This window comes from Ictidomys tridecemlineatus, chromosome 7, assembly GCF_052094955.1.
Source record: "Ictidomys tridecemlineatus isolate mIctTri1 chromosome 7, mIctTri1.hap1, whole genome shotgun sequence".
Lineage (NCBI taxonomy): Eukaryota > Metazoa > Chordata > Mammalia > Rodentia > Sciuridae > Ictidomys > Ictidomys tridecemlineatus.
Window position 1 is genome coordinate 122,748,978 of NC_135483.1, and position 19,161 is coordinate 122,768,138.

General features: G+C 37.9%; 1 protein-coding gene across 1 annotated transcript in view; it reads right to left on the minus strand.

The window, feature by feature from the left end:
• The window catches only part of Neb (nebulin), a 196,281-nt gene that overhangs the window by 139,395 nt on the left and 37,725 nt on the right, over nucleotides 1–19,161 (minus strand). The window contains exons 30-43 of the mRNA XM_078018472.1: nucleotides 18,889–19,095; nucleotides 16,553–16,657; nucleotides 15,772–15,879; nucleotides 13,713–14,024; nucleotides 12,536–12,742; nucleotides 10,787–10,891; nucleotides 9,198–9,305; nucleotides 7,897–8,208; nucleotides 7,285–7,491; nucleotides 6,727–6,831; nucleotides 6,483–6,590; nucleotides 5,118–5,429; nucleotides 3,642–3,848; nucleotides 602–706 (exon numbers count right to left, since the gene is read on the minus strand). Of these exons, the coding sequence (XP_077874598.1) occupies nucleotides 602–706; nucleotides 3,642–3,848; nucleotides 5,118–5,429; nucleotides 6,483–6,590; nucleotides 6,727–6,831; nucleotides 7,285–7,491; nucleotides 7,897–8,208; nucleotides 9,198–9,305; nucleotides 10,787–10,891; nucleotides 12,536–12,742; nucleotides 13,713–14,024; nucleotides 15,772–15,879; nucleotides 16,553–16,657; nucleotides 18,889–19,095 (2,508 nt within the window). The remainder of the gene's footprint in view (nucleotides 1–601; nucleotides 707–3,641; nucleotides 3,849–5,117; nucleotides 5,430–6,482; nucleotides 6,591–6,726; nucleotides 6,832–7,284; nucleotides 7,492–7,896; nucleotides 8,209–9,197; nucleotides 9,306–10,786; nucleotides 10,892–12,535; nucleotides 12,743–13,712; nucleotides 14,025–15,771; nucleotides 15,880–16,552; nucleotides 16,658–18,888; nucleotides 19,096–19,161) is intronic.

Consider the following 19,161-nt stretch of genomic DNA (forward strand, 5'->3'; position numbering starts at 1 on the left):
CTGTGTTACAATTGACACTTTTATTTATACAATCATGTGGATTCTATAATTTTAAAAGTCAGCAATTCCAAATCTCCGTGGAATTTAACCGAAGGGAAAAAGATGGTAGGATTAGAGGATTTCCTTGCAATTATGGTTAGGATGAGAAAGGAAATGAAATAAAACATCAATGCAATTTCTAACAAGTGTTCCACATTCCTTGGAGAGCTTGCCCCAGTTTCTTCAAAATGCCCATCTTCCTTTTCCATTAACCCTTCTTTTGGACTTCATGGTGGAGAGGGCTCTCTAAAAATGAGGTCCTGGGACTTTTACTTTCTTTTCCTTCCATTGGTAACTCCCACACCATCTCTTCCTGCCAAGTCTCTTAGTTACCAATTGTCTACTCCAAAACAAAATCCAGTTACCCTTTAAATTCCTAACTGCTTATCCCAATTCCCATTGACTGGCCACTCCATCTTTTAGCAGAGCAAGATTAGAAATGGAAAGATTCTTGTTTCTAGATTTCCACTACTGTTTTTTAAACATTGACTCACATAATTGAAACAGTTCTTGATTAATTTGTTTTTACTGGTTTCAAACAGATAACAGGAATCATACTTACATCACTCATATTGATTGCATTGGCCTTCGCCAGCACAATCTGGGGGATATCAGGCATGATGTGGACTTTGGTCTTGTCAGCTTCCCATGCTTGTTTGTAGAGGTGCTAGAAAGAAAAGTATGATATCTTTAAAGGAGCTCACTTAGCACACAAATATCACTATGCAATATATTATATGCCCATATTTTCCTTTTTTTCCTAGGTTTAAAGAAAAATTTTTAGTGAAAAAGGCGTTCATTCAAAAAATACAGCGGAGAAGATATAAGAAAGTGAAAGTACCTTAAACCCTTTATCTTACAGCCCATAGATATCATCTCTCTCCTAAAGTTTTCTCCATATAACACAACTCACAGTCCTTTCAAAATGTAAGTCAAGTCATATAATACATGACGTTCCACAGCTTGCTCTTTTACTTAATGTAGATTAGACATCTTGGAATCTTTCTAAAGTAAATGACTTCATTCATTTAAAAAGCTGCATAGTATCCCATTTGGTGGTATAATCCAATTGATTTAACCCTTTCGTCATTGACAGATATTTAATTTGTGGTTTTCAGTCTTTTTCCACTACAAGCAACAATGCCATGATATTTGGAGTGGGCCTGGAGAAACACACAGACACGCAATCAAAGAAGGACTTGCTACCCAGCTTTTGGCAAGACAGCCTCTAGCTGTCAGCTCCTAGGGTCTGCTGCCTTACTCAAGAGCATGCCCTTCCCAGATGCCCACATCCAATCACCCAGCAAGGGTGGGAGACAAAGGCCTGTTTATTTCAGCCCATTGCAGTGCCACTTTTAACAAGTGACATCTGAGAGCCTGTCATAGCACTGGCCAAGGCTTTCTCGGGTCTGTATTATAGTTCAACTTCTCTCTCTGCCCACTCTTTCCCTCCCACAGGTACTAATTCCTAAAAAATACCCCATTCCCCTAATTCCACCTCAACATTTTCTCTCAGAAGCCCTCACTTTCAAGAACAGTTATTATACACATGTATTATGTGTATTTTTGCACAATATTAAGGATTTCTATAGGATAACAAATATCTGCATTTTTCATTTTAACAGTTATTGATGAAAATTGTGCACTAATATAAATTCCCTTTCTGATACTGTGTATGACACACTTTTTATTATTTATAAAACTAGTAAGTTAAAAATGCTCTTTAAGTCAGGCTTAATTAAAACAATTAAAACTCCCCAGACTAGGAGTTAGCAATTTTTTTTCTGCAGAGGGACACATAGTCAATATTTTAGCCTTTGTGGTACATAAGATTTCAACTTTGATATTATAGTGCAAATGCAGCCATAGACAATATACAGATGAATATCTATGTTATGGTAAAACTTGCTTTACATCTGGTTATGAGGCTGAGGTGGGAGGATCACTTGAGCCACTTTGACACTAGCCTGGGCAACATAGTAAGACCACCATCTCAAAAACAAAAACAACAACAACAAAAAAAAAAATCAATAGTTTTATAACCTCTGTGTTAGGCCAGTATTATCCAGTGGAATGTTCTGCAAAGATGAAAATGTTCTGCACAGTCCAATATAGTAGCCTCAGACCACATAAAGGTGTTGAGTACTTGAGTACATGGTTAATGTGAATAATGAATTATTATTATTTAATTAATTTAAATATAAGTCACCACATATGGCTTGTGATTATGGGATTAGACAGTGGAGAGAGCAATGGCTAGTCATAAGACTCCATGTTCTAGTCTAAACCCAGCCATTGACTTTCTGTGTCCTCATTAGAATGTCTTTATCTCTCTAGGCCACACTTTCCTTAACTCTGCAATGAGAAGATTCAACCTGATAATCACCAAGATCTCTCTCAATATCATTTGCCATTTCTGTGATTCTCATTTTGGCATCATTCTCCTAAAATGTTCATTCTAATACTAAAAAAATGAAAATATCTAATATTTAAAAAAATCTATCTTCATGATAGTTTAGATTCCAAATTTTGAAAAGGAATACTGAGGTTTGTGCCTTGTTTAGGCAGGTCCCTTTCAAGAAGGTTGGTCTTCTTGAAAAATCTGCGAAGAGATGCGAAAGGATTTACCCCAAGGTTGAGTGTATGTAAGACAGCTGTATTTCCAGTGCAACCAGAACCATTATTTTCTCCAATTGTTTACAATTAAGGTCTGAATACTTTTTCTTTTCATTTGATAATCAAAAGCATTTCTAATTGTGATCCACACAATATAGCCAGTGCTGCTATAATTATTTTATTATTTTTAACTTTAAAAATAGATATCTAGGGCTGATATGCTTGTGGAAAATAAATATAAAAATACAGTAAGCTTTTCTAAAAATTATTTTATAAAGTTACTTTAGTTTTAATAAATGGTACAAGAAAATAGTGATATATAATAGTGGCATACAAAACTTATTGCCATCACTACCCAGAGAAGTACCTGATTCTTCCTTTTTTTTTTTTTTTTTGGTACTAGGGATAGAACTCAGGAGTACTCTACCACTGAGTTACACTCACAGTCTTTTTAAAATTTCATGTTGAAACAGTGTCACATCTAAGTTGCTGAGGCTGGCCTTGATCTTGTGATCCTTCTGCTTCAGCCTCCCGAGTAGCTGGGATTGCCACCTGCACCAACACACCCCACTGAGGAGATTCTGGCTCTGAATGATGCTATAGCCATGTAACCCAGGAGTTTCCTTTGATCCCATCAAAGCAACCAGAAGCACAGCTGAAAGTCCCAGCTGTTACCTGGTGCTCTGCTGGTTCAATGCCATGAAATTCTACTCAACCTCACCTTGGACAAAAGGGACTTATTTTCAATGTGTATATAAAGAAAGGATCCCTATTTTTTTTTTTTACTTCAATGTGATAGGATGATTCGTTAAACAGTTGGGGGAATAATTTCTGTTTTTTTTTTTAATCTTCAATGCCCTTTTTCAAAGTAAAGTAAAACTTAAGTATGATCCTTATTAACTGTGTTAGCAAAACTTGTAGATTAAATCTGACATGCCCAACTTTCTTTTGATGCATATGAAACACTGTATTATTGAAAGACTTACTTCATTCATAATTTTTGCATTATTCTGGGCCAAAACCATGTTCATTGAGTCCATCAATGTGGAATACTTCAAAGTGTCTGGGTGCTGGCGGTACTTCTTTTCACTAATAATCTCCATGGCTTTCTTATTTTTCTCAGCTTCCAGGGAGCCCAGAGGCAGCCATCCAATGCCCTTCATGAAGTCAGCATAGTCAGCTTTGTACTGATTCTGTCCAAGAAGAAGAAATAATTCAATGAGGAGAAGAAATCAGAACTTCCCAAGTATCAGGAGTATATATTTAATATTCCATAACTTCCACTTCAGTTTTTAACCAGCAGTGTATTTAACTTTGACCATTTTTGTCCCTTTTTATCTTTGTTTATATCTCCTTGCATGAGAAATTGAAAGTAAACAGAAATATCTTGGTGATCTGCTTCTCTTGACACTTTATAAAGAGTGGTAAGAAATACCAAATCGATTAATTGGCCAAGAGACTATTTTCTCCCTGAGAAAGTGACTAGGTGATCTCTCTTACCAAGACTTCCAAGTTCCCTTGGTAAGTAGATTACTTTTGCAAGCCCCATTTCTCTCTTTATCAGTCTTTGATCATCTATATCCAATCCAATCTATATCCCATTCCTTCAGACAACACAGAACCCTCATTGGTTCTTGCTGCAAATTTTATTCGTTTTCTTCTCAACACTGCTGTACCATAATTGCTCTCATTCATTCAGGCATTGATGTATCTTTCTGGCAATTAATAGTTCAGGTTTGCATCCCCACAGAGAAATGTAGGCTTGGATTGGGGCTGTCTGCTTTTGATTGGTAATTTAAATTCATTTCTTTCAGCCATCAAATAACCTTGTTAGCCAAATTCCTGGCTCTGAACCCTTCTCTGACTTCCCTATACTCATTCCAAAAACAGCCTGTCATTGTCTCCTTGATATATCATCAGTAAGATAGACAATTGTAAAGACAGACATAAGAATGAAAGCAAGTTGGGAGCGAGGAGCTGGAGTTATTGCATTATCTGATTTCTTGCTTTCCTTTTTATTCCCTTATCAGGAGCCTTTAATGCATTTGATTCCCTTTGGTAGACTTTTTTCCTTCAACACTTTCTTCCTGAAACCAAATCTTATTTGTACTTGCTGAATTCACAATCCAACAATGTTCACAACAACAGCTGAAAATAAGACTTTAGTTTCTAGAGTTAATCACCATTTTTTAAAAGAAATAAATTTAATGTAAGGTAAAAATAAAACCCCTCATCAGTAATTTGCACATGATTTGCAGGATTTTAAAATGTCATCATTGATAGTCACTCATGACTTGCTTCTTTTTTTTCTTAATATATATTTTTTTGTTGTGGTGCTGAGGATCAAACCCAGCACCTCTCACGTGCTAGGCAAGCACTCTACTGCTGAGCCACAGTTCTAGCCCCGTGATTTGCTTATTATCTAGGGTAAACGTTCTGTCAATGTTGTGGCTTTTACATACATCACTTTGAATCTGCATCATATTCTTGGCCAATTCAAAGCTCATGGCGTCAGGAAGCATGTTGTAGGTATGGATCACATTCCTGTAGTTGGCGTTGGTGGCCACTTCCTGAGACTTCTTAGCAGCCACCACACTGAGCATGTCTACTGGCGTGTGGAAGGATGTCTTGGATTTCTCATAGCCCTTCTTGTATTCCCGGTCTGACTGCATCTTGGCCACCTGCATGAAGTGCACCAGTTTGGGGTCGTCTTCCAGGCTCCGGAAGCCAATGTGCTTCCCTTTGGCTTGTTCATAGGCTTGCTTGTATTTGTACTGTGGAAGGAGAAGAAAGCGTGGCAATGAAAATGATGAAGGAGAACAAAGGATCATTCACAAGTCACAAGTCGTAGGTAAAGGATTTTAGAGCTCTCCTAAGTTAGTCAGGGAGCTAAGTTTTGTGCTTTGAATTCTATCTTAGACTTGAGTCCACAGAAAGACAGTAACATCAGAGTTAATCAAAGAGATGCAAAACTAAGTTGGCTTAGGGTGTTTGAGAAAGCAGCTCTTCTTGTCAGCTGTCCAAGCACAGAAAAAGCTGCAGGCATGAATTTTCAGGCTGCATCTTTAAAGTTCCAGAGAGCCTGGCCATGGGTCTGCTGGGTAAAATGTGTAGACGGCACCATTACCTTTGCTTAGAGTTGTCTGTAAATGATTTGACTACTCCAAAAGAAAAATTTGAAAGTAAGACCTGGCTACTTTGTACCTTAAAGAATGAATGAATGCTTAGAGAGTGCTTAGACTGGGGGAAGGGAGGCATTATAGTTTAGATAAGAGGTGTCCCCCAAAAGCTCATGTATGAGACAATGCAAGGACTTTCAGAGATAAAGTGAGTAGATTATGAGAGTTGTAACCTAATCAGTGGATTAATCTACTGTTACAGATTAACTGGTGGTAACTACAGGCGGCTACTGTGTGGCTGGAGGAGGTAAGTCACTGGGGAATATGTCTTTGGGGTTTATATTTGTTTCCGATAAGCAGAGCATTCTCTGCTTTCTGTTGCCATAACCTGGGGTGCTTTCCTCCACTGGGTCCTTCTACCATGATATTTTGCCTCACTTTGGTGCAGAACTATGGGATCAGCTCTCTATGGAAGAAGATCTCTGAAACCATGAGCCAAACTAAGCTTTTCCTCCTCTAATTGTCCTTGTCAGATCTTTGGTCACAGTGACAAAAAGTGCTGACTAAAACAGGAGGGAACTTGTGAGTTACATGGGATGGTGTGCCCACCAAAACTAAACGGAGTTGACCACAGCTCGGCAACTCCCACAGGCACAGCTCATTTCTCTCCTTCACTGGGCCCTCAGCAGGCCCAAAGGAAACACTTACGTCACTGGCAATGTCTCGAGAGGCTTTTGCAGCCCTTATTGAGATGGCGTCAGGCCTCAGGTCATATCCTTTCTTCTTTTCTTCTTCCCAGCCAGCTTTGTATAGTTTCTAGACAATGAAACAGAAAATATAATAGCATGTTACTTGGGTTAGAATGGGGATCCTGATTCCAAAGTGGTTGGCAAGTAAAGACAGACATTCCAAAAGTATTAGCTCCCTCCCACCTTCTCCCCCATCTACGTACATCACTCATGGTGATTTGGTTTACTCTGGAGAGCAAAATGTCTGGAGTGTCAGGCATGACATGAATGGTGGTCTTGTCTTTGTTCCATTTTTCAGTGTAGAGCCTCTGCAACACAAAGGTCAGTGCATGATTTTGTAGCAGGACAAGCTTGTAATCGTGCTAGCAAGAGGAAGAGACTACGTCTCCATGGTAAAAGAGGTTAAATCTGATATCTGATATGGATGAAATAGCAAGACAGCTAAGGAAAATGGATATATAAGAAATATAACCATCAAACCAGGGGAGCCCTCTTCCACTGGAGAAGCAAATGCCATCCTGCCCCCACCTCACAACTCTATGGAGCTCTTTAGTTCTGTTGCCTCTGCAACATGATGGCGAGAGATGGCCTGAGGTCAATAAGAAGGCTCCCTGGACATGATGAAAGCTATGGAATCCCCTATCAGCACCACCAGAACCACCAGAAAGATGAAGGTGCTGAAGTAGCTTGCAGGGGCATAGCCAGGCTCAACAGGAGGAGCTCCTGAGGGCTCCCTGCTGGGGCCAGCAGGTGGTTCTTACCTTATCCATAGTCAGTTTGTTGCTCTTATTCAGTGCCTGTTCCATTGTGTCCATGGAGTACGTGAACTTCAGCTTCTCAGGGTGCTGTCGATACTTCTTCTCACTAAGAATCTCTCCTGCTTTCTTTGCTTTTTCCACCTCCAGGGAGTCTATGGGGACCCAGCCGATCCCTTTCATCCAATTGGTGAAGTCAGATTTGTATAGATTCTTTACAACAAGAATAGAAATTTTCCTTTCAGAAAAAAGCCAGGGCTTGCATTTCTTTGTCTGCATGACTTATTCATTAATGAATCAGGAAACACGGTGAGAGAAGAGTGGAGGGGAGGGAGAATGCCTGATTTTTACTCCCTATGGTCTTTTAGGATTAAAAAATTTTTTTTCACAAAATGCATCATATGTTGGGTCAAACATCTAAAGTTTTAAAAAGTATTATTTTAATATATCAGATATGTATGTTAAAACATCAACGAAGCTACATGTAGTTCAAATACAACTTCAAGTTCTGCAGGAGGCCCCTGGAGAACAGTGAGCCCAGCATGGAGTGCGTGGCTTTCCTTCCTCTCTCCCACCTCTAGAAATGGACTATGAGCCCTGCTGCCATCTGGTACTTACGTCACTCTGGATCTGCATGGCATTCCTGGAGTGTTCCACATTCAAGGCGTCAGGCAGGAGAGTGTAGTTGTGGAAGGGTTGCTTGTAGTTGGTGTTGGTAGCAACCTCCTGGGATTTCTTTGCAGCTGTCACACTGAACATATCCAAAGGTGTGTGGTACCTGGTCTTGCTGGCTTCGTAGCCTTTCTTATACTCACGATCGGACTGTATTTTGGCCACATTCATGTAGTGAACCAGTTTAGGATCATCTTGAAGACTGAGAAACCCAATTTGCTTGCCTTTGGCTTTCTCATAGGCCTCCTTATATTTGCACTGTTTGAAAGAGAAGAGCAAAGCAAAGCTTGATAGAGTAGATGTTAATGTCTGATAGAAACAGAATTTACATAACAAGCAAAAGCCAAGTTCAGTTTTAATCCAGGTAACATCTAAACTTATTTATTTATTTATTTTAGTATTTAAAAAAAACTAGCAAAATATTTCTAGTGAATGGTCTTGGCACCTGTTCACAGGATAATTGAGAATGGAATACTTCATTTGTATCCAGATTATTCACCAGTAGATTCTCTGAATATGCTTAAAGGTTCCTCAAAAGTTTGTTAAGTGTTTGATGTGTATTTCTTATCTTGTTTCTATTAATTTCCATTACCTTAAAGTAATCATGAGTAAATTTCTGCAAAGCTCTAATACAAACTATTCAACTTGAACAAACTTTTACTCCATTGAGGCATTTATATGAATTCATTGAGAAAATACAACTTAATCTGTAAAGAGTAATTAATTAATATCTTACTATTTAATTTATAATTCTTGGTTTTTACTTCACTTGATTTTTTATTTATGGAAATTAAGAAATTAAAACAGCATATTCTAATAAAATACTTGAATTTCTTTAAATTTAGTGATATTTTGGTAGGTCAAGACTTTTTCTGGGCAGGATCCAAATAAAAAGGAGTTCTTATGTTCATAATATGTTAATGAGAGCTTCAACTTTTTCACAATGTGGAAAAAAAGGTTTTTTTCTTGATAACAGTTATGTTGAATTTTTAAAGATATCTTATGTGAAGCAATATAAAAAACATCATTGGCATTTAGGATATTAGGAAATATTTGTATATTATAATTTCTTTGCTTCCTCATATGATTCACAGTCTCATCTTCAATGTACAGATTTTTAAAACATATATGTGTATGTGTGTGTTTGCATGTGTGTGTGTGTGTGTGTGTGTGTGTGTGTGTGTGTGTGTATATATATATATATATAGAGAGAGAGAGAGAGAGAACTATTTTCAAATTAGACTTACATCACTAGCAATATTTCTTGAACTCTTTGCAGCAACAATTGGTATAGCATCTGGTCTCAAATCATAGCCCTTAGCGAGGGTTTTCTTCCAGTCTGCTTTATAATGAGCCTTCAAAAATAGGAAAGATTATTTATTATTTGACATTATAAAAAGAGGAATGAAAGAGGATGCCAAAATATTTCTTATAAAACATGTCATAACACATCTCTTTCTATGAAGAGAATTCGGTTAGGCTTATTCATTCATGTTTTACATATATATTAGATTCTTTTTTAAAATGTCAGTAAGCTGTACATGCTATAATCTTAACTGATTAAAAACTGTATATGTTGGAGTAACAAAGGAATAAAAAGATAGTTCCTTGAATGTAGGATAACAAAAAATTTTCATTTATTTTTTCACAATTTTCTATATTTTACATAATAATAATAAGTGTGTAATACTTTGGGCAAAGTTTTCATAATAAAGCACTTCAAACTTATGGAGAGACATGGATGCTAAAATAAAAAAATCAGATGTTAATACTACCCAGCTTTAACTGACCTTCATGCTTAAATATTACTTAAAAAATTAGGAAAGAAATTTCAAATGAACCAAAAATCTGGAAATTATTACCAAAAAAATATATTTGGAAATAAACCAGATAAACCTAAAAATGTTAGAAAGAATGATTAAGCCTACTTCTAAAGAAATGAACAGTTATATCTGGGTTTGATTATAATTAAAAAAATTTTTTTATAGCTGTAGATGGACAGCATGCCTTTATTTGTTCATTTTTTTTAATGTGGTGCTAAGGATTGAATCCAGTGTTTCACACACGCTAAGCAAGCACTCTGCCATTGAACTACACATAGCCCCAGCCATGATTATAATTTTATATCAGAATTTTCCAACATTCTTTTTCTAAAAAAGAGAACCAGGCACAGTGATAAACACCTATAATCACAGCTACTTGGAAGACTGAGACAGGAGTATTGTAACTTAGTGAGACCTTGTTTCAATATTAAATTTAAAAAAGGGCAGAGGATGTAGCTCAGTGGTATAGTGCTTGCCTAGCATTCATGAGGCTCTGAGTTTGATCCCTAGTACCATAATAAATAAATAAAGAAACAAAAAATAAGTAAGAAACAATTCATATAGTGAATTTAAACATCATCACCATTTGTGTGTCTAGACTACCTCAGAGACAGGCTAGCTACATTTAAAAAAACAAAGTTTCTGAAAGAAAATTGAACTCTTGAAAGTTTCAATAAATAATTGAAACAAAAGTTATACTAAGAAATATTAACCTTTACTACTGACTATGCATTTCTGTATTTTACAATCTTGTCTATCTCATTTTGTTTCTTTTTTCCCTCCAAAATGAAATACCAGTTCCTAGACTGATTTTACCACCCATCAATGAGTCACAGCCTATAGTTTGAAGAAGTCCACAATAAACAAAATTTTATGGTGACCTTTAGTCACATGTTGCATGATAAAGGGCTCAGTTTTCTCCCTTTGAACTACTCAGTGAAAAAGTTATCCAGAACAGGAAGGAGAAGCTCACATAAGCAATATGGCATCACGCCAAATACTCAAATACTCACATCACTCATGTTGAGGGCATTGACCTTGGCTTGAATAAACTGAGGCAATTCAGGGTCAATGGTGTACTTGTGCTTCAGTTTCTCCCCCTCCACCTTGTAGTTCAACTGCAAACAAAGGAGGAAGTGTGCAGATGTCATCAGCTGATGTGACATGAGTTTCACCAAGCACTTACTTCTTTGCAAAAGAAGGCTGTCATTTGTGATTTCCACATACATGGTAATGCCTTACTTTGGCAGGGAAGAGACTTGGGTAACATATTGGTGTTCTTGTTCCACTGGACTGTAGCTAGGCAGGGTGGTAGCTCTGTGTTTAAAGTGCTGAGAAAGGCAGACCTGACCTCTTGAAGTTTATAGTCTAGTAGAGGACATAGATAATAAACATGTGAACTATAAACTATAGCTAAAATTTATGATGTGTCGTAAATGGAGTAACTATAGGAGAGGAACAAGGATGTTCATAAAGGTGCTCTGCAGAGGGGACATTTATACTCAAATTTGGAGTAAGGGCAAAAATGCATTCAAGACCCTCAGGCTGGAAATGGCCTGGACACCTTGAAGATCTGAGAGCAGCCTGAGACCTGGGGCTGGAATGTGCCCAGGGCAGCCAAGAGGGTTAATCAGGTGGGACAGGCCCTTGAGTGGAGAGAACTTTCAGTCAAGTTAATGAGTTAGGTTTTAAGTTTCAAGGACAGTTCCTAAGAGGTGTTACATATAAGACCTCTGGCTATTGTTTGAAACACCAGGCAGATAGTCCTGACTATAGGTGTTGCAGTCATCCACATGAGAGATAAGGAAGCCAGTTGGAGGAGGTGGCAGCACAAGCACAAGCATCCAGTGAGGTATTCAGGACTTTGACTTAGCAGATATACAGGATGAGGGGCTTCCCAAGGAGGTCTTACAGGTGACCACCACATTTCTGGCTTCAGTAACCAGGCAGACACTGATGGCATTTTTTAGGACAGGGAAGACTTAATATAGTGAGAATATAGTGTTCCTAGCTAACTAGAAAAACTCAATGAGAAGTGACACCACCGTGCTTAGTACAAAACAAATCAAAAGAAACTACACCAATTTATGACCATTGAAATGGAATTCAATCCTTAAACATCTGCAGTAATACAAGGGCAGCTACTACCCTAAGATGTCAAGTCCACTAAAATGTTCCCCAGTTTCCAAAACCTAGGGCTAAGAACAAAATCATTTTCTTTGCTTTTTACTTACCTCTCTCCTTCTGATGTAGGCATTTTAACAGAACTCTGAAATTACTAAATGATTCAAGCCCAAAGCATTATAATTAGCCTCTGACTGAAAGAGCAAGGGTCCTGGAATCTGAAGTGAGACCCAGGATGCCTGCAAATAAACTGCCTATCCCCTCCCCAGAGGCCTTATCCGAAGATTGCCTCTCAGAGCATGAAGCTGTTATGCAAGGGAATTAGGACATTATGCTTCTTTCCTGTGTACCTGGGTAGAACTGTTGCAACTCAGAATAGCAGATGATAATGGTAATAATGTCATTTTACCATGTATAATGAGTGAGGGTCTGTTTATAAATATCACAAACAGTTAACATTTGGAAAATGAATTTGGAACATACAGGTTTTCCCTTGACTGTTTTTACCTGTGTTTTATACCTCTGAAAGTAGTTTATTAGTTAGCATAGATGCATCCTCATGTATTAAATTAAGGATGGTGGAGTGGCTGTCACAGGGGATTATTCATAAACAAATCCTTTGAAGGGAAGCCACTTACATCACTTAGCTGCTTTGTGTTCTGCTGAGCCAAAACCATGCCCATGGAATCAGGCACACTTGTGAACTTGATGGTATCTGGGTGCTGTCTATACTTCCTCTCATTTAGTGCATCGCCTGCTTTCTTGACCTTCTCAACCTCCAGAGAGCCAATAGGGATCCATCCAATGCCTTTGAAGAAGTTGTTGTACTCATCTTTATATACATTCTGTAAAAGAAGAAGCTCATGTGAAGAGGCATCCTAAGGAATATTCAAGGGATGTTTCTTAGATCTGCATTTCTATCCAAGGAAAATAGACAGCAATTCTTTTCAGTATGCTTGTGTCTGACCATATCTGTCACAGGGATTATTACCTGGAATTTGCTGAGAAGAAAAAGCAGTTCTGTTGTTAGAGTGCATTATACTGCACCAGAAGGGAATCTAGGTCATATATTTCCATGGGTACTGCTAAAAAAATTTTGCCTCTTATGACAGTAAATTGGACTTTCTTTTAGATTTCACTGAAGATTCCAAAACTTTTGAGTTTCATCTACACTGTCTACCTGAGCTATTCCTGATCTAGCTGGGTAGAGAGATTTTTATGCAGCACCAATAAGTGAGTTCCATTTCTTCCCTTTACAGAAGACAATTCTTACAGAAATCTGGCTTCTGCAGAAAGAAATGCCCTGAATGTTAAACACCTCCCTGTGCGGCTCTCCATGAATCATGCTGCAAGTACAAAGCCTTCCCAGTTCATTTTAGATGACTCATTACATGGATTTACATGGTTGACAATGTGACCTTGTGTTAAAAAAAAAGAAGAAGAAGAAGAAAGAAAGAAAGAAACCTTCCTAAATTCAGAAAGCATCAATAATTCTCCTCTTTTGCATTATACAGCTATCACCTTAGAAGCAAGCTCACAGAAGCACCTCTGGCTGAGAATCAAGGTGGCTTATGCAGTTAATGGAAGGCAGACTTACCTTTCATCCATAAATTAACAAAGACAGTGTCAATGATTATAAGCACAAAAAGCCAGCAAAAATATAACTTATCTACCATGCCTTTTTAAAACAAATGTTGCTTATATTAAAGTGCATTTTTAAAATATCTTATTGCATCGGAAGCCTAATAAAATGGAGAAAAATGATCACCCTCTAAGTACAAGGATCTCTGGGTCTGTCATGATATACATACTTACTTCGCTCTGAATTTGATTTGCATTCCTAGTGTGCTCGAGACTCATGGCATCAGGTAGGTATGTGTAATGATGCAACGGCTGTTTGTAGTTGACATTGGTAACCACATCCTGGGCCATCTTTGCAGCTGTAATGCTAACCATGTCCCCAGGTGTGTGGTAGCTAGTTTTGGTATTCTCATAGTTCTTCTTGTATTCACGGTCGGACTGCAACTTTGCCACATTCATATAGTGGACAAGCTTGGGATCATCCTGGAGGCTTCTGAAACCCACATGCTTTCCCTTTGACTTCTCATAAGCTTCTTTGTACTTGTACTGCAGAGGCAGAATTTGGTTAGCAAATTGTTTGATAACAAATATCTGTCCTAAGCACTGGGAACACAAGGGACAGCAATTACATTCACACAGAGAGGCACTGGGAATATCATGACATTTTGGAAGAGCGATCAAGAAATGCAAACCACACCTTGCCTTCTTCAGAAATTTCAGAACTCAGCTGGGATTTCAAGAGAGTGTTATAATAAATTCAAGACCAGCTCTCTTCCATTGCTTTGACTCCTACAGGTGATTTGCATGTAGAACCATAGTTGAAAACAACTCAATTTCCACACCTAAAATGAACATGTCACCTTCTAAATATAAAACCAATATATCTTGGTTTCACAGGGATGTGAATTCTCCTGATTCAATATGTGATTTCACATCATGAATGTGAGTATTAGCTATGCAGCCTTTGCCTACCTACTGATCAAAACAGTCCCCTTCCAAACTCAGAGATGAAACAGCTATGAATGAATTAAGGGGCTACAGTAAGGGCAGAAACTGCTGCCGGTTTTTCTCATCAGTAAAAACCTATTCTAAAAAGCGAATCTGTTCAAAGTTTATCACTGCTGGGATCAGCAATGGGATGTAGATTGAGCTATCCTATAATAGGTCAAAACCTCAATTTTTGTGTGAGGGAATTCAAATCTACCTAAACCCTACAGACACTGAGCTCCTGCAGTGTAAGTATGCATTGTTAAACAAGGGTTTAGCAAGTGCAAGCAAGGATTATCAAATGATCACTAGGCATGTAGTGAGAACATTGGCAATTGCCCCCCCCCCGACAAAAAGATATACTTCAAAATTTTGCATTTGACTTAAACTAGAAATGTATTTCATAGCAATGTGCATTATGTGCAAAGTCTTGAAGATGTTTTCAGTACTGTTCCTACGGGGAAAGATGTAGTGTCCTTATGCCTCCATCTCCTATGTGGGCTGTACACATGGTTGTTTTCTTTTTTAAACCAAGATGGTAGCCCCCGGAATAGTGTGTGACAGTGAACCCTGCAACACATGCAAAAGTTTTGAGAGGTGTGGTGGCGCACACCTATAATCCCAGCAGCTCGGGAGCCTGAGGCAGGGGGATCGCGAATTCAAAGCCAGCCGCAGCAACTTAAAGCACTAAGTAACTTAGTGAGAACCTGTCTCTAAATAAAATACAAAATAGGGCTGGGGATATGGCTCAGTGGCCGAGTGACCTTGAGTTCAGTCCCCAATACCCTCCCCCCAAGAAAAGACGGGAATAAGTGTATATTTAAAAAAAAAATTACAGATGAAATGGACATCATTTTACCTGTCTCAAAATTATATCCTAAAATAGTGGGCTTTAAAAAAATTTTGGTTTATAAAATATGTACATTTATATAATGTCTGTTCAATCTTTTAAATGTAATTATAATGCAGGCAGTCATTTGAATTTAATGTGTTAGTGTCACTCAGGGTGTTCCCAATGAAAATAAATGTGGGTTGTCAGGGAAATGTGTCAGCAAAGGTAATTTGGGCTATGAATCAGGGGAGAATGCCACTGTCAGATTTATGACAGCTCTACCAAGTGGGGTCAACCGAAAAGAATCAAAAAATGTTGAAAAAGTGACAGGTTTTCAAAACAATCTTTTGTGGAGAATGCGAATGTCATTAATTCAACATATTGTTTTCAATGTGGTATCCATTCAAACAAGCCCACATCTGATTACTTCTTAGCAAGGCAATCACTCAAATTTCACCTAAGACTTTTACTCACATCGCTGGCGATGTTTCTTGATGACTTGGCTGCAGTGATGGGGATAGCATCAGCCAGGACATTGTTGCCTTTGGCTATTAAATCATGCCAGTCCCGTTTATAACAGACCTGGGATGGAAGAGCAAAGAAGGGTGTCAGCATGCTGTGCATTAAACAATGAGGGTTGTTTTGTTCTTTTCCAGAAGTAAGCTAAAGGAGTCCCCTCTTGCGCACCCTCTTCTAGGAAATCACAGGAGCAAAGTGTCACCCTTTGTGTTTAGCATGAATTAGTCCATTCCTGGACTCTGCACTTTATTCACCCAAAGCTAGTGTTGGCACTTACTAAAGAGAGAGCCTGAAAAGCTGGAATAGATCCAGGGGAGAGTAATGAAGATTCTGGAAACCCTGGTATGTAAGGTATGAAAATGAAGCTATTCAGTCTTATGAAAGGAAAGCCAAGAGAAGACCCAGTGGTCAGCTTTAGAAATTTTTGGGTTATTGTGAAAAAAATAGTGATTTCATTTATTTTCATTTTTATGGAGAGTAATAAGCTCCCCCATAAGCAAAACTAGATAAACTAAGTAGAAATTTTAGGGAAATACATAAGAAGAAGGCAATGTCCTGTGGTTTTCCTATCTTAAAAAGGGCCAACTCAAGAGGCAAAGAACATTCCCATAGATCCTCCCTCTACTGGGGGCCATGTGGGAAACTGAGCTACTTAATTATCAAGCCATTCTCTTATTCTAAAATTCTGCTGTTTTATTGTCAGCTCTGAGTTTCACACTCTAAAGGTTCTACTTACATCACTGATATTGTAAGCATTGCACTTAGCCTGGATGAACTGTGGAAGATCAGGGCTCATAGTATACTTATGTTTCACGTCTTCTCCTTTCGCTTTATATAAGATCTGCAATACACAGACATGAAAATAAAAAACTTTACACATCATGCTAAAAGAAAAAGGTCCATCAAGTGCACACTTAAAAGGAGTTAATCCTAACACAATCTCCCCTATTTGTGTTGTTAAAAATCATCAAAGGCATTTTCTTATATAAAAAAATCTTATTATCTTTAGGACTATTCAATAATTATTTATGTTAAAAGAGCAAAAAACCTTTTAAGTACATAGAAATCTTTGGCTGCCAGAGATGACAGGAAAGTCAATCCAAACATGAAAACTTCACATGAATAACAAAATTCACCAAAGCCAGATGACTTTATTTTCTTGCCTATGGAGTTAATATCTCTAAAAGTTTTGGTTTTTATTATTTCTAGGGTTTTTCATTCCTAGAGAGGAAATAGCAGTTAACTGAGTCTTTTACTTCTCTTAAAGCCTTTCCCATTCTATCAGTAAATGCATATAATATTTTTCTCATAATGGGCAGGTGTTTATACATGGATCTGGTACTCTCAAAAGGTTTATCATTTTACACTTATCCTATTTTGTCATTGTAAAAATTGCATACACTTTTCACAAAAAAAACATCAAAGTATCTGATATTGCGATCTTATTGAACCCTCTGGGTAATAGTGAAACAAACAAATATTTCCTAAAACTAAAAGACAGCCAGAATGGTAGATAGATCTTGTCTTTCAGTTGTCATTTTCTTTATACGTCCACTTCCCAGGGATGACTATGTGAAATATCTTACATAGATGGTGCAAACATACCACAAGTAAAACAACACACGGTTGATTTTCAAATCAATGTCCAAATACCAAATCATTTATTTTAGGAACCCAAGAATTCTCTTTAATTTCTCACTGCCTTTAGGAACGTTATTTAAACATTCCCCAAATTTCATGATTCTACCTTCTAAACATTTCCTTTACTATCATTGCTACTGCCTTAGTTTTTCAATGAAGTCTTCCCTTTGCTTTTTGCAAGATGTCCAATTCAAATGTCTGTCTCGGATCTCTCTCCTCTCCCTTACAGTCTCCTCGTGTCTTTTTCTTTTGCTGGAGTTTTGTATTTTATACATGACCTAATGATGGGACTCCATGGATTAAAAGTCTCTAACATCTTCCACCTCCCCCATAGTTTTCGGCCTCTACAAATTAGCACACAGGAGACTGACCATCAGGTTGCAGTCCCGAGCTCTTTCCTGTCCTGGATTCCCTCCTTCCTCCCTGTCTTTGCTGGGCTCCTTTTGTCAGGAGTGTGTCCTTCCCACATTTGCCAGGAAATGTCTGGTAGGAGTCACCCCCCACTTTGCTTGTTTGTATTTAACTGCTGCTTCTCCCACAGTTTTCATCTCCATATGGCAACCCTGCTTCTATAAATGCTTTTTTTTTCTTATGTTCTCGTCCTATATTCTTGCTAATTCTTTTTTTTTTTTTTTTTTTGGTGTGGGGAGGACAGTACTGGGGATCACACCACGGCCTTGTGCATGTGAGGTATGTGCTCTACTACTGTGCTCCATCCCCAGCCCTCCTTAATTCCTGTATCTCACTAATTAATCTTCATCAATTTTATCTTTCTGCCACTAGGACATAATACAGTTTCTAGCACTTGGTAGGTGTGCAAAAAAACTCATTAAATGAATTAATGAGTGAATGCTTTTTGATATTCTTTTAACTCTTCTCTATGCCAAACTTTTCCTTAGAGGATTTTGACTTTAGCCAGGTCATATATATTGCCCACAGACAGGCAGACAACACAAATCTCCACTAAGGCATGAGTTTAAGTGTCTCTTTTCATATGCTGAACTCTGAGAAGCAAAACATACATTCATTTGTAGTATTTCACCATATTAATGTTTTATATATGAAAAACAAATATGAACAATTTAACATAGAATAAAAATCAATGAATCTGTCACAATAACATGTCTTTGATTTAAGCTTAAATTCTGCGTGTGTATATATGAGTAGTATTAGAATTTTTTGCACCAAGTCCAATGTACCCAATAACAAGGTCTTTTCAAGGCAGATTTTTAAAAAAGTTTAAAGAAAGGTAAAGGAATAAATTTTTAAGAAAAAAAGAAAATTTTAGTGCCTGACCTAAAAATAACTGTAAGGTTATCTTTAAATTAAATACACAATAAAGTTAAAATGAAAAGATACTGGTGCAGAGGAATAAAAGCCCCGGGCTGCCAGCTCTCCCCTCCACATCTTCTGCCGGCTCTTTGTACTCACATCGCTGACTTGCTGTGTGTTCTGCTTTGCCTGGACCATTACTGGGGAGTCCACGATGCTGGTAAACTTGAGGGTGTCGGGATGTTGCCTGTACTTCTTTTCATTCAGGGCATCTCCAGCCTTTTTAACTTTTTCTAAGTCGAGACTGCCAATAGGTATCCAGCCGATGCCTTTCATCCAGTTGTTGTAGTCCTCCTTGTAGGTGTTCTACAGCATGGGAGAAGAGAGGCGTGAGGACCCAGCAGGCTCAGAACCTAAGGGGGATTTCCTCGT